We start from the raw sequence: 16,083 nt of genomic DNA on the forward strand, positions 1-16,083 counted from the left end.
ACGATCGACCGTTGGTGTCGATCAATGGGGGAATAAAATGCGTGTCTCGTAAACCCGCCTGCCCAATGTCCCCTGGGACCTTGGCGCCATTGTACTCCCCTTTAAACTCTCTGTGCCACTGCGTCGCTATCACCGGGAACACGTGCCGTTCATTTGCGTGTCCGGTGCTCCTGGTACCGATCCCGAACCAAGCCCAATATGCATTTGGACCATACCATAACACCCCATATCGCCTCAATTGGATTTGATGAGGTGTTTTGTTCGCGAGTTTCTCTCGCGCAATAACTAGATCACTTCTAAGCTGCTCCAAGCAATCGAGAATGCGAGTGCTACGATTTCGAAATAATGTTATCTATCTAATATTTTACAGATTTTTTTAGAGAAATAAATGGAAAATTTTGGAGAACATTTTTCAGCGAATATTGCTAATTAAAAATCTGATAATTTAATTTTGTTATTTATAGATTTTCAAAATAATATATATATATATATATATATATATATATATATATATATATATATATATATAATATATGTATAATATACATATAATATATAATAACTTTTGTTAATACGTGTCCTGTTTCTGATTTCTTCAATTTCTTATTCTTTCTCTATAACTATGATTTCAGTTCGTCAACATCAAGAAGAAAGGATTTATCATGCCGCTCTTTTAACGGCAATTCTATCACACAAGATTTCGTTCCATGTGTCGCAATGAAGAAAAGAAAATAAGGCTATAAGGCGCGCAAAAAGTTCCGATAGCAAGTCTAATCACGAATTATGGCAGAAGCGCATAAGGATAAGGAGCGAAACGAACGGTCGACAATGACACGCGGTGCTGACGAACCAATAGCAAAGTGGGGGCATTCACGAGTGTTTCTCGGCCAACATCCGCACCGCAAGGTAGAGCAGCTAATTGCAGTTGTACCTGTACGCTACCTGTACGCGATTGTGAATTTGTTTCCGCGTCGAAAACGTGTTCGCTTTTTAAGCCGTCACTCCGGCGTGATTTTCTTGTTTCAAGAATAACTTTACAACTTCCTTGAAAAAGATGCGGCGAGGATCCGTCAGCAGTTGGCAGTCCTATGGACAGCGAAATTGTGAGTGATAATAACTGCTTTTACTTTAGTTACTCCTATGATTCTCGGCTCGCGTTGAGTAAAATAATTTACAAGTTTTTTTTTTTTTAATTAAAAAATAAGAATATTTTTCTAATTATTTTCTTACATATTATAATAATCTCAAACTTAAAGAAATGTGACGATATTATTAAAAAAAATGTCTTTTCGAAAATATATAAATTAATGTCTACTTGTTTAATTGTTCTTTTCGGGAATGCATGCATGACGTATTAATGGTTTCCGGCGACTATTATCATTCCACACCGTTGTTACTACAATCATTTTACCATTATAGAATTGGTTATGTTCATCAGTTAGATATTATACTATAGATATTTAAAAAAAATATCTTTTTTATTAAAACAAATATCTCTGATATATTTTAAATTTGTATTCGAGAATTGTTCTTGAAAAAAAAACATTTAAACAAGCCTGCTTGAATTTAGTTTTACCGTCGACCAGCAAATATCAAATTGCTTATATCAACAATACGTCAACGTATGATGTATCAATTAATTTACATCACTGCGTCACACCGTTGCAGTTAGTCAATCCCCAATTATTTACAGTAGTTACAATTGTTGTTCTAAGCGAAAGGCATCTTGCTTTTTCTGCGAGAATTTCAGAGAATCCGGTTCGCAATTTTTCACTATATGAAACTTGTGAGAATTTAATTGTCTTTTATCTATTTATTTTATATTTATTTTTCATTTTATATTTTCGATTAATCTTGTAGATTGTGTTTTCAGAATTGATAACAGCTAACGACAACTTTTTTGATGTGTGACTAAAAAAAAGTACAATTCTCGTTTAAACTTATATAATTCTAACTTATTGTTAGTTGATTTGAATACACAATTTAAAAGTCGGATTCATATAGTAAATTTTATAACGTAACTATACATATAACGATAAAGTTATTGTCGAACAACTCAACATTAATCATATCCAGGCAAACTTATGAATGCTTTGTGAATGATTATAAAAACAAAAAAGTTATCTCAGGATGTGATTTTTTAAAAATATGCACGTGCATGTAGCGGTGTCACATCAATTTTTAGTATATTGGAATTCCTCCGACTTAATTATGTTGTTACTCTCTGATGTTATCTGCTTGCTGCGTTACATACGCATCTGAAAATTACCTCAAAACACTTGCGATATTCTCGTTAATACTGATTGTATTAATTCTTACCAATAGCTTTGCACAAAAAAGTTTAATTAAAAATTACATTTTTATTAAAGTTTAATAATATTATATTTTCCGATTAAAGTTTAGTAATATTTTACGTGTAGAATGAAATAACATGACAATCTAAATCTGAATGAACGATACGAATATAAAATGTGTGTTTGTGCGTGCATGTGCTATTTGATTTCCTCCTTTCATTCATTTAGTCGATTTTGCATTAATGATAAATAATTAATTGAAATTTGATCAAAGAATCATTAATTAAAGTTAAATTTTAAAAGTTTCGTACATATTTATTTATATTTAAGTTTCTCATTTTCAATAGCAGTATTTTTCTTGATATATATTTTCCTTTCAAACAAGATATTGATGTTTGTTATGTGACAGTAATGTTCGCATGGTATAACAAGGAGCATGATTTCACATGGTTATGAAGATCGCTACAACAAGATATATAATAGAATTACCGAGAAAACTAACCGGAATAAGAATATTATCAATCATAGTAGATTTGTGGACAGTTATAATTCCTAATATGGCAAATAGTTAAAAAAAAATTTAACACCTTGACATTTTCCGATGCACTCCATTCGTTCTGAATACAGTAAAATGCAATATCTTGGGAATAAATTCTATATTTTCAATCTTATTTATAAATACTATCTCAAATCAATCACATAGAAATAATGCTAAAGATATTCGTTGCATTTTTTTATGAATTTATTTGATTTTTACCACTGCAATTTATAGCATTTGATGAGATGCAATATATGGAGTATTTTTTTAATAATATTTTATTATTTTTGATATAAAAATATTTCTCGTTAGAGTCGCTAAAATCAACGTCGCGGCTAATAGCGATACGAGCGTTATCGGCGAAGCGATGATTATGCGAATGCTGGAGTTGATATATAGTCAGCGAATAATGTACAAGGTAGGACCTTGAAGCCGTCTCTTGCCGTATTTACGAGCATGTTCCGCGCGGGGCTATCGCGGATTCCTGCATCACGGGGAACTAATTTCGTTGACGTCATCTGCGCGCATTCCGCGCTCCTAAAGCGTTGCACTGTTAATGCAAAATTCGTCGTAGTGCGACGGAAAACTTTACGAATGATCGCGATTTTCTTTCTAAGTTTTACAAAATCTCGCTCGGGAATTCCGACTTGCCGATCGTTGATCGTTATTTACAAGCCTTCCTATAATTTTCACAATTTCCGTGATTGTTTTATGATCTAATCGATTAATCATACATGAAAATTACTGGTACTGATTGCAGCGGTTTATTGCATTTTAATAATAGATGTCTATTGAATCTGAAAAATGCTGAAAGGAATTTAATATGTTGATATATTAAAAAAAAAAAAGAATTTAATATTAAAAAAAAGGAACTTTTCCCTCCTTTAAAACATTAATATTATAAATTTTCTTTCTCGTACTTCTATAAATATCTTTTTATTTTTGTTCTATTTATTTCTTCAGAATTCTTTGTGTCATCTATCTGTTTTTGTACCTGTCTCTTTTTTTCTATTACATTATTTTAAAATTTTAATATTTTTCTTCATAAAATTTCTAATTTTTTTAAATATTCGAATTTTTAAGATAAAATAATTTTTGAATATAAAAAAACTTTCTTTAATGAAAGAAAATTTATAGCATAAGAATTTTTAACATTTATTTCTTGTTTCTAACATAAAAGAAAAATACTAAACTCAAAATTAATTTTTCTGTATTTTTAAAATCATTTTATCCAGAGAGAGAGAGAGAGAGAGAGAGAGAGAGAGAGAGAGAGAGAGAGAGAGAGAGAGAGAGAGAAATGTATTTTTTATGTGAAAGTTTCATTATTTGGGATCTTATTATATAGCAACTGATATTTACAATAGTCCAAAAGTCTGATGCATCAAAAGTATTGATGATCAAACTGTTTTATGATCAATAAGAACAGAACAATTAATGTCAATATTGAATGCAGCGATTTTTTCCAGATCATGCATTTAATATATTTCAGCTGACTGCATGATGGAAACGTATTCAGGTAATACCGCGTTGGCTTCACCTACCGAAGAAATTATCCATCAACGGAAGGGTGGCTGGTTTTTAACGTACAAGAAGCTCATCTCCTTTATTGTCCTGATTGTAATTGCTGTAATCGTTGCGGGTCTGATTGGATGGAATATCGGAACGATGCCTAAAACAAGAGTGAGTGTAATTCATTGCACTAAATGACGCAAATTATTTGCTACTATTGATAATTTAATACAATTGACGACTAAGATATTTTATTATGTCATTTTTATGGGGAAATAATAAAAAATGCGAAATGTGCAAAACGCAATTTTCCAACATTATATCACTTGAAATTACTTTTTCAACATTATAAATGAAAAAGGTCATTAAATGTAAGAAACTATTATTCATGTATTCAATATGTATAAAGATGGTGGTATCAATAGAATCAGGTCGGTGAAAATAATCTTATTATCTGAAAATTTTTGATTAATGTCTCAGCGCTGTTTTTAAGATTCGCAGATTTAATGTAAAATCAATTCGCGCGATGAGCAGTGATAATAATTTATTCTCAAGTTCCACACATTTTATGTTAAATAGATATACGATCCATTAGCCCTCATTGAAGATGAGACGGAGGAAGGCGACGTCATTGTTGTCTCGATATCGCCTTTCGTTCATCCCTTGAGATATGACCTCGAATTGACGGCGCCGAGCGACGTTAACGCGACGTCGAATCTGAAAGGACGAGTTATTATCAAATTCCGCGTCGACGGCACACCAGCCTTAAGCAAATTGTCTCTCAATGCGAGGAATATCACGGCAACACATTATAAATTGACGCTCATAGAAGAGAACAATGTGCGAACAAAAAGAAGACGTAGAAGACGCGCAGAGGATGACAATAAAGGCAATCAAAGCATGGAGTGGAAACCGGTGAACGCTGGTATTTATTTCAGAGACGTCTTCTCCATTTTACTGATATTTTTCATTAAAATTTCTTCTCATTTCTTTCAATTGTATAGTAGAAAAAATATTTCGACTAATATATGGGAGAAATGTTTAATTTTGTAAAATTGGTTGTATTAAAGCTATTTAATTTACTTTTGTACGTTTTCATTAATATTACATTAACTGTTTAGTATTTTTCCTATAATTTTTTGAGAAGTTTACATACGCAAGAGTTATGTTGCCACATGTTTAAAACATGTGTGTTAGATTTTAATCCAGGTTATGAGTGTAAATCGTGTATCGTTTCATTTTTATTATAATCAGCATTACGAACATAATTATAAGTAGTAACGGGTTAACGTACGTTAACAAAGCAACAGATTTCTGGTAGCGAAATATGCACGATAAGACGATAATTAGCCTGCAGCTGTGTCAATATCATAACATAATAGCATGCGAATGATCAATTACATAACGTTTGCGATAAGTTTGAAAATAAAAAGGAAAAAAAAAAAGAGTTAAAAGAGTTCGCATTTTTACCGTTTTAAACATTATGTAATTGATCTGGTTAAATCGTTTTATTAGTCCATGAAAAAAGTTGTATAAAAAATTATAATTGCATATGATCACAATTTAGATAAAAACTCATGTGTGAAGTTTTTATATCTATTTTTTTATGTATTTTATTTTTAAGATAAAAAAATTAGACGCGATTGATTGTTTAATCGAATAATGAATCTGTTAACGCAGATAATGTTACCACGACTCTTCCCGCCAACGCAACACCTGTTCAATTGGAAAATCAGGAAACAACGCGCGGCGACGTTACTGACTATCCTTCAGAAAACGTGATCTTCTCCGGCAATGAAACTTCTTCGAAGAACGAGAGCACGTCTGCGACCGATGGACAATCTAGGGAATCCGCAAACGTAACGGTGCCTGAATCGACGACATCTGGAGCAGGTATGTCAGCTACGGTAACTTCCAGTAACGGAAGCGTAACCGAGGTGGTGATCCAGCGATACGAGGAAGATACTAATAACGGATTACATGTAATACATCCGGCCGTTGCCATACGTCCGGGAACGTACAGCTTGGAGATCGATTACGAGATTATACTTGACGGTAAGGCGATTTACTCGGCAAGCTTTGGCGAATCCGGCGAAGAAAGGTGAGTTTTTCTGCGATGATCATAGTAAAGAATCAATTATAATCGCTAATTATGTACTAAATAATTATACTATATAATATATACTAAAATAATTTTCTTTTGAAAAACATGCATATGTAAATATTTCTTCAACTATTATCAAACGTAATGCATGTGTATGTTTATTTTACATATTTTACATATATTAAAGAAAAAAGAGGAAAAGCTTTTTTAACAACTAAAAATGTATCTGCAAATGTTTAAATAATTTTATCTACATATTTTTCAATAGAACGTTAATCGGGACGCGGTTGAAACCTTTGGAAGCATCGCGTCTTCTGCCAATTTTCGATGACGTGAATCTCAAGGCTGTCTTCTCGCTATCCGTGGCACGTCCGCGCAAAGCGAGGGTCCTTTCGAACATGCCTCTCAATATCTCGAGAAACACGTGCGTAATTCATGCATGTTGATTGCAGCTGTGTCAACTTTTGCGTACTTAGGAAGTTATATCAGCTTAAAATAGCAAAACTGCCCAGTTTCTTCAATTGTATTCTGTCAAGTAAAAATTTAGAATAGAAAATTATATAAATTATTTTTATATAAAATAAAAATTGGATGAGTTTTTATATTATACAATTTATATATTTTATATTACGGTAATTTAAAACATGTCAGATTTTTTATAAATGTCTCTCATTATATGTAATTTTTTTTCTTTTATAAGAAAATGAAATGATTAGTTTGCGACTTGTTTCTTTCAAGATCGGACAATCAAGTGATCGACACTTTCAACGATACCCCGTTGTTGTCACCTTATAATCTTGCCTTCGTAATAGGCGAGGTTGAATCGTTAAGCGAAACAAGAACAGGTCTCGACAATAAAACGACGATGACTTTCTGGGGCGATCCAAAGAGACGATCACGAGGGATATACCTTTATGACAAACTTGAACAAGTCATTACATATTTAAATGACATGTTCTCGATGCCTTATCCGCTATCGAAATTAGATATCATCGCATTACCACCGCGAATCATTGATAATACCGGAAGCTTGGGATTAATATCGATAAAGTAAGCCAAATTGCAATACTACTTTTTATGTACAAGAATTATATAAAATTAATATACTAGAAAAAGGTGGTCTGGCACAAATCAACTTCAAGAAGATTATAAAATTTTATTTCTTGAATTAATTTTTGAACAGATTTGGAAAATTTTAAATTAAAAGCTCTTTGGTATATTACATAAGATATTTTTAAATTATAAAAGAATCTGATAATGGAATAAAATTTTATCTATTTGTTTCGAAATTTGACAAAAATGTCACTAAAATAATTTCTCAAGACTAAACAATTTAATAATTTCACATTTTCAAAAATCTGCTTTAAATTAATCGATAATTATATTGTTAGACTAATTCATATTTATACAATTATTCTACGTTTGATAGCATGCTGCAAGTAAAACTAAATTGTTTTCAAGGCAATCGCTCTTCTACGCCGCGGATCGATCTCCCATGGTCACGAAGACAGACGCGTTAAGCGCTCTGATAAGCTTGATAGGAGAACAATGGCTAGGCGGTGTCGTGAACGTGAAGAACTGGTCGGACGTTTGGCTTTTAGAAGGCTCCATGATCCATTTGCGACACGCGATGATCGAGAAGGCACATAATTGGAATAATATTTGTGACATTTATTAACTTTAAATGTACACACACCGAAATGGAATATTTGAATGTTGATTCTTATTTAAATTAATTTTACTATTTCTTTAGATTTCTTTACTAGAATATTAAAACATCGCAAATTTTGGTTTTTTTTTATATGACAAACTAAGAACCAAATGTGTCAATTTTATTTTATTAAGCTGTGTGTATTTTTAAAATTAATGTATTAAATTTTGAATCATTTATTCAGTTTTTAAGAACATAAACCAATGAAAGATTAAGTAAGAAAATTAATTTGCGTGCTCACAAAACTGTGTGTTGTAAAATGCAAAGTTTACATATTTATAAAATGAAATTTTAGGTTTTTCTAAAAATTTAATTAAACATTTGGATAATCATTATTTTATATTAATTTATCTATATTGAGTTTTCCTTATAATTTCAGTATATTCAGTTTTTTACTTTTTTTAAATAATAATCACTTTACATTTGATTAGATGTCCAGATAATAACATCTTTTCTTGTCGAACAAAGGAAAGAGATTCTCATGAGATTCTATTTTCAGATAGACTTGTCACTGGACTCCAATCATGCCTTCCTTGCTGACGTCCAATGGGAAGCTATGGAAGAAGATGGTTACAGCGTTTCAAGATCGTTGCAATCGAATGTCAATCCCGCTCATCTGGACTTTTCGGACGACAATGTTCGACATAAGAAAGGTACAAATGAAGGTCTCAAACAGATCGTTTCTTTCTTGAGTAACAATGCTTATAATATTTTCAAATATTTTCTCTATTATTATAAATATTATATTTTAAAATTAATTAGATATTAATATTTGAAAATGATGCGGCTGATTATTTGAACAATGTTATATTTGCATCAATAAATAAATATGGAATATTTAAATATTATCAATACAAAAAGATACATTTATATATTATTATGTATTTAAGCACATTACGTAATGTTGTGCAAATAACATTTATCTTTGGAAATTTATTTCAAGATTCTCTACGTATCTTTTGATATAAAAATAATACGACATATTTTTCGTTTCTTATATTATGTCATTAATTAACTTAATAACAGTTTGTCTCAGTTTTATTTGAAAGGTAGTATCGAATATACACTCTCGTCGGACGTTGCATAATATGATTCTGCATTTTACCTGCTTCTTGTAGGTGCATGCTTGATTCGCATGTTGCATGGCGTGATAAACGATACCGCCTTTAGGAACGGCTACCGGAAATTCGTAGCGAGGTGGTGGGTATATATCACTATATCTCGTCGATTTTATCCTTTGACCGGCCGTCGTCCGTTCATCAATCGCGCGCGTTTAAATCACTCGCGCGTCCGCGTGATTCAATCGTCGAAACGATAATCGACGCATTTTACAACGAGTTATCCTGTCGGCTTTATGGTAATATCAGCCATTGAATGTCACGAGCCGATCATTATGCTTCTTTATCGGGCTTGTTATATAAGTGGATCCATCATCGATATATTTCATTGGTATTGAATCGCAAAATATATAATATCGATGCACATAATTTAATGTACAGAAGATGTTTCATTTTTTCATCATAAATGCGTTATATAAATGCTAAAAGTATTAAAATTTTTATAAATAAAAAATCTTTCTTAGGAGATACTCGACAGCAAATGTCGATGATTTTTGGGAAGCAGTGGCCGAAGAAACTGTCAATTTACCCGCAGAAATTATTCTGTCCCAAATGATGAATTCTTGGATCTCGAATCATGGATATCCGATCATTAGTGTCACGAGAGACTACAATAAGGGCACAGCTGTTGTTCGACAGGTGCGACCTAAATAATTCGTATTGAAGAAGCATGTGCATTTATCGCTTTGTGTGCTTCTCGAGAAAAAAATATTTTTATTAATGTTAACTATTGTCACGCAGCAAAGATTTACGTACGATCAATCGTCATCCGACACTCAAACGACGTGGTACGTACCGCTTGATTATATTAACAAAACGAGGAATGATTGGTCATCTCCGACAAAGACGTGGTTATATTCCGAAGCGGAAACGGTGGTGGACGATGTTGGTGCTCAAGATTCTTGGGTTGTATTCAATGTGAATAAAACAGGTTAGTTGCATAAATATTTTTCTTGTCTATAAAAAAGTCTATAAAAAATTGTAGATATATCAAAATATTTTTTTCACATTAGAATGAAATTTTATATTTAACTTTTTTGTAGATAACAGTATAAAAATGGAATATTAATTATAATTAAAATTTCTTTTTAAATAAATTTATAATAAGAAAGAGAAGTAAAATTAATTAATACTTGCTGATATTTATTTAGACTTCATGTATTATTTTAATTATTTTAGTCCTAATATACTTTAATCGCTTCTTTTTCAATTTATACTCTTATTTTTTGATTGTTCCATGTATTAAAATGCAATTTTGCATATAAATAACTCTTTTCGCTGCCACATGTGGAAAATAATTTAATGAATATATTATTTTAATATTCTCTAATTTAATGAAAAATTGTAAAATACAAATGTTTATGCTATCATTGTAACGTTAACTGTTCTCAAGGTTATTACCGTGTGCATTATGATGAGGAAAATTGGAAGCTCCTGGCGCAGACCCTCGAGGAGGATCACGAGATCCTTCCAGCAGAAACCAGAGCATCGCTCATCGACGATGTGCTAGGGCTTGCTGCGGTCGGCTTGACGAAATACGCGACCGCTTTCGACTTTATTAAATATATGCAAATGAAGGAACGACATTACGCTCCTTGGGGTGTCCTGATGCGTCATCTGTTGAAATTGAATGGGCTTCTTTATGAAACGTCAGGCTTCAGTGACTTCCAGGTAATCTAGTGTGTCTCCATGTAGTGATAGGAAAACATTCTAAAAAATAGAGTTACAGTTAGTCGTTAGCAAACTATTTATGATTTAGAAAGTTGTCAGGTTCACAAAATATTCACAAAATATTTGGTTAAAAATGTACTGCTCTACATATATAAAAAATATAAGACAAAGATACAATAATAAAAAAACTTATGACGAAATATATTTATTTATAATATTTATTCATAAATAAATATATTTTAGAAATATGATATTCAAAATGATAATCATAATTTACAACGCATTTATAAGAACATTTAAATAAATTAATACTCTATTATACATATTATTTTTATCAAAGCAATAATAAATTTAAAATTTATGTAAAACTTTTTTTTATGAATACTAATAGTTTGATTAAGAATTACTAGCGGGTAATAATATGATAACGGAATGGATTATTTGCAGGAGTTTACATTGAAATTCACATCAAAATTATATTCAGACGTGGGATGGAAGATTGATGAGGGATCGGGGCTAACTTTGACCGCCCTAAAAATAGCGTGCGCGTTCGAGAACGCTGAGTGTCTCGAGTGGTCCAAAACTCATTTTGCGAAACTAAAGGATCGTTCCGACGCGGACGAAGTGTGAGTTCGATAAAATGTTTAGTATTTTATTCGAAATCCATTATACGTGCAATCGTATTGTATGTCCTCTTAAACGAGGAACAATAATATTCAATTTATAATGACTTTTGTACAAATTTTTCTTCATAATTTCATTAGCTGAACAAAATGGAATTCCGATCAATACATAACGGTTGTAAGCTTTATATATCTTCAAACGTTTTATCTTTTTATAACCAGATGCTGCATTTATATTGACGTTCATATAAAATTCTTTCGATATGTATTTACGAATCAAATAAAACAGTAATTGTTTTTTTCTTTCATACAGCAGTTAAAAGTCTAAAAATTAATAAATTTTTTAAATTATTTACACGATCGGCAATACTAAACCGCGATGCATTATTAACAAAGTATAAAAAGAAAATATGAAAGCGAAGAAGTTTATAATGACATTTTCGGAATAATTTCCATTCTTTGAAGATATCGGCTAAATTTATGGCCCATTTCGGATATAAAACTTTGATTGTTTCAGCGTACCAGCGTACGCACGCGAAGTACTGTACTGTACGATTGCGAGATACGGCACGCGAAATGAGTGGAATTACTTTGTTGAGAGGGCAAACTCTACAGCAGATCGAGAGGAGAAAAATCGCCTTTTATCAGCGTTTGCATGCTTCCAGACGCCATGGATTCTACAATCGTAAGTATGAATTAGAAATTAATACACAAGGTTAATAATATAGTTGAACAATATACGTAAACACTCGTAAAATCAAAGTTTCTTTTTAAAGTAAATTTTAGGAGAAAGAAAATTAATAATTTTTACAAACAATCTCTCTTTATTTAATTTAAAGAGAGAATTTTAATTTTTGTAATATAACTTTTATATTTAATGTTAATAGTTAAAAAAAGAGGAACATACGACAGTAAAATCTTCACTAAAAAAAGAATAAAGATCCCAAAAAATACTTAGAAAAATATAAATAATTTTCAAATATCCAGTAAAAATATACACGATTTTTACTAAAGCATATTTGTGTCCCTCGCATATTTTTATTAATTAAAAAATTTGTTTTGCAACTTTGAATAATACAACATAATTATAAAAAAATTCGAGATCTTTCAATTCTTAAAAAAAAAAAAAAAAAAAAAAAAACGACATATGTTTGGAGATGTATAATGCGTGTTAATGTTACTTATTAAGGCTACTTAGTGAGCTTCTTGAGGGGAAAATCTACAACGAGGACGAGACGCAAAGGATCTTAAGAAGTTTTCCGCAAAATCCAGTTGCTGCGCAACTCGCTTACAAGTTTGTGCGAAATAATTGGCAGACTATCGTCACAAGGTTTGCAACTTTCTTATCTCACTGTCGAACTTATAAGTAGATTATAACGTGCTCTTGTGTCTGTTTAGATTCTCGAAATCTCGCCCGATCTTGAAAGGTTTCGCGTTGGCATCGATGAACGGCTTGATTAGCAAGGAAGATCTGGATGACGTAAGTGTAATCTAAAAGACAAAAATTTTCGAGCATTACAAATTTCGATCCTTCAGTTTCAGACTTTTAGCGAGGATAATCGCGAAAGCATAAAGAACGTGGGATATACTATGGCGATGGTCGAGGCGCATGCTAATTTTGCGATAAGGTGGTTGCAGGAATTCTTGCCGGAAGTGCAGGAGTGGCTAACGGCAAATAATGCCACGGAAGTATCGACATGAATATTTGAAAAATATCCTTCCAGATTGCAACAAGATGAAGGAGGACTCTGTGTACGATTATCGATTCGCACTTTCGTACGCGACGTGGGCTTGCATACGAAAAGAGAACTGTGAGAATTTTTCTACGACAACAAGTTTTATTTTTCCGTATGCTTTTGTCAAGCATAATTACAAAACCAAGCAACAAGAATCTCGTTCTTATATCGTTTAGCCTTAGAACGACGGTCATTAGTATAATTAGTGTTTGTAGGTACATATTTAACAAACGATATATATATATATATATATATATATATATATATATATATATATATATATATATACACACATATATATATATAGATATATATATATATATATATATATACATATATATTTATATAATAATCGTATCTCTAACGATGTGGTAATTATTATTCCAATGTTTATCGTAAACACTTCATTCGCGCGCGTTTCCGCTCGTTAAATGACGCTCTATTGCTATACGGTACTCGATTTATAACACGCTATATTATCGTTACAATAATCTATCCGTACCGTTGTCCTCACTTCTCATTTTTAGTCTAACTCATTAAATGCGTTAAGTACGGTATATATATCTATATATATATATATATATATATATATTCGCAAGCTATCAAACACGCGCGGTTTAAGGGTGGAAGCAATGATTTATCGTCGGATGGGGCTCGAGCCGTCAGAGATTAATGCGACCGATGTTTAATCGAGATCTTAAGCGCACGCGATGCGCGCGCTATGTCAGTTTTCGCGTACATCAAAATCTTTCGAGATCTCAAAATCGCACAACTGTATAACATCGATTTTATGTATTACCTTAATGCATCCAGCCCGCATCTCACTACGCTATTTAGCGCTAAATGCGATCCTTTTCCTATTCCATATCTATCGATATAGAGTATGCGGCTTTACACAAATAATGGATATTTAACGCTAAATACGACTGTTTTTCATTTTTCTTTTTTTCTCATATTAAACACATTTTCACGCTTTGAGAGTGACGTTGCAAGAGTACAGTTAATCATTAGTCGTATTTAACGTTAGATACCATTGGAAAATGTTTATTTCACATTTATATTAAACAGAATACTCTCATATTAAATGAGTAAATCTCAGCGCATTTGGCGCTAAATTCGCATTCATCAATCTGCAAATAAAAATTTCTCGATATACACGAGAATTGTCCAAAAACACATTTTTATTCTGGGATAACGCGCGAAAATATGTTATTCTCCAATCTCTTATTGAAGGGGTTATTTTTTTTAAATGAGGCACATCTATATATTTTTAACAAAATGTGAATTGCGCATGAATATTTCTTCACACTTAATACGTCCAACCATGATTCATCAAAAGCGTTCTGTATTTTTTATTTAAATCTTCAAAACGGATTTCCCGCACAACTCTCCCTTACAATATTAGTTATCTGAAATATTTCACTTGTTATTAATGCACGTAAAGGCTATCCTTCATTTTCTTCATTCGGTTCAAGGCATATGTATGTTGTCTTATTTCATGAATAACCCCTTCAACCAATCGCTTAAAAAAGTTTTCGATCGTTTATTGTCTTTATACAATTCACTCAATTTTATCAGACGCATTATTATATCAGTGTCGCGTGTGAGCGCATTGTCGACATTCTAAAACGATCGCATATATATATATATACATCGGCACGATGGAATATAAATTGTTAGGATATTGTGCGCGACGAACAAACGCGATTTTCATCGAATTTTGCGTTTTTTAAATTTCGTACTCGACTTTCAAACGCGTCCCGTCAAAAAGATCCGTTTCCGTTCGTTACGTTTGGTCATGCCTTCCTGTGTAGAACGTTATTATATTTTTTTTTGAATCCTACTAGTTTCGCTCGATGCATTTAATGCCGATACCATGTAGTACTTTGTACTTCGGAATCGAGACTTCGGTTCTACACTCTTCTCGTGACCAGAACGCTAATTAATAGAGGTGCTCGAAATTTCGATAAACCTGCGCCGAGAGCACCAATTGTTGAAGCTGTTATCGGAAATGGGATGACTGAAAGAGATCGCGCGAAAACGTACATACACTCCAAGCGCTATATCGCTTGCAAATTTTGTATAAGCCTAAATGAAACTACATATCTGGTTTTGATGAAATATTGTTACGAAATAGTTGCCATCTTACGGCGAGAGATTAACATAAAATCGCTCACATTATAAAAATTATAGAAAATAAAACCAGTACTTTTATCTGCCACACCTCTCTTCGTGGTTCTCTCGTCGAAGAGAATTATTGTTTTATATTATTGATATTTCACTTGTTTCTTCGTAATGAGCTACTTTAATAATTTAGATAAAAGAAATTATGTGAGCTTTACATAATTGAATTATATATGAATTATCCATGGCCTTTGAAAAACTGATATATTTTTGTGAAAATTTCAATTTATTTTCTTATTTTAACTTTATCATTATTTTCTAATAAAAAAAAGTTTCTCTGACAGCGTTTTAGTCAAATAAAAATTGAATATATCTTTATAATAATATATTTTGAATAATATATTAATACAAAAAATTGAAATTTTGAAGCGACACCCATAATTATGTTACGATGTCGCTATTAAAGAGTTCCATGAATTTTTTCGAAAGAATATTTTAATCGTTTGTAAAAAAAAGGCTCAACCATTATGGCCTTTACTTACTGTTACGCTTCGTTATTTACATGGTATATTTACATCTTAATTTATGCTGTTAATTGTTTATTATTTAAATGTGCATACCACATTTGCTCTATCTTTCTCTCATTCCTTCTTGA

The 16,083-nt window shown here is 31.8% G+C and overlaps 2 protein-coding genes across 3 annotated transcripts in view; one reads left to right on the forward strand and one right to left on the reverse strand.

The window, feature by feature from the left end:
• The first annotated feature begins 43 nt into the window (after window positions 1–43).
• Window positions 44–15,525, forward strand: LOC140672284 (thyrotropin-releasing hormone-degrading ectoenzyme). 2 transcript variants are annotated; one of them, XM_072904297.1, is made up of 19 exons: window positions 44–252; window positions 633–906; window positions 1,028–1,103; window positions 4,322–4,512; window positions 4,921–5,266; window positions 6,022–6,442; window positions 6,714–6,869; window positions 7,184–7,495; window positions 7,907–8,087; window positions 8,656–8,809; window positions 9,275–9,356; window positions 9,739–9,913; window positions 10,016–10,205; window positions 10,668–10,945; window positions 11,393–11,571; window positions 12,086–12,253; window positions 12,758–12,898; window positions 12,967–13,048; window positions 13,105–15,525. In XM_072904297.1, exons 2-19 carry the CDS (start codon window positions 784–786, stop codon window positions 13,267–13,269), a joined length of 3,420 nt encoding a protein of 1,139 aa, XP_072760398.1. In that variant the 5' UTR covers window positions 44–252; window positions 633–783; the 3' UTR covers window positions 13,270–15,525. The 2 variants fall into 2 exon arrangements, with proteins under 2 accessions (XP_072760398.1, XP_072760399.1); XM_072904298.1 differs by having other exon boundaries at window positions 4,349–4,512.
• The window catches only part of Nachralpha4 (nicotinic acetylcholine receptor alpha4), a 161,878-nt gene continuing 158,689 nt past the window's right edge, over window positions 12,895–16,083 (reverse strand). The window contains exon 13 of the transcript XR_012047875.1: window positions 12,895–13,059. The gene's annotated coding sequence lies outside the window, so the exon portion shown is untranslated. The remainder of the gene's footprint in view (window positions 13,060–16,083) is intronic.

The sequence above is a fragment of the Anoplolepis gracilipes genome, chromosome 13 (genome assembly GCF_047496725.1).
Source record: "Anoplolepis gracilipes chromosome 13, ASM4749672v1, whole genome shotgun sequence".
NCBI classification, from domain to species: Eukaryota; Metazoa; Arthropoda; class Insecta; order Hymenoptera; family Formicidae; genus Anoplolepis; species Anoplolepis gracilipes.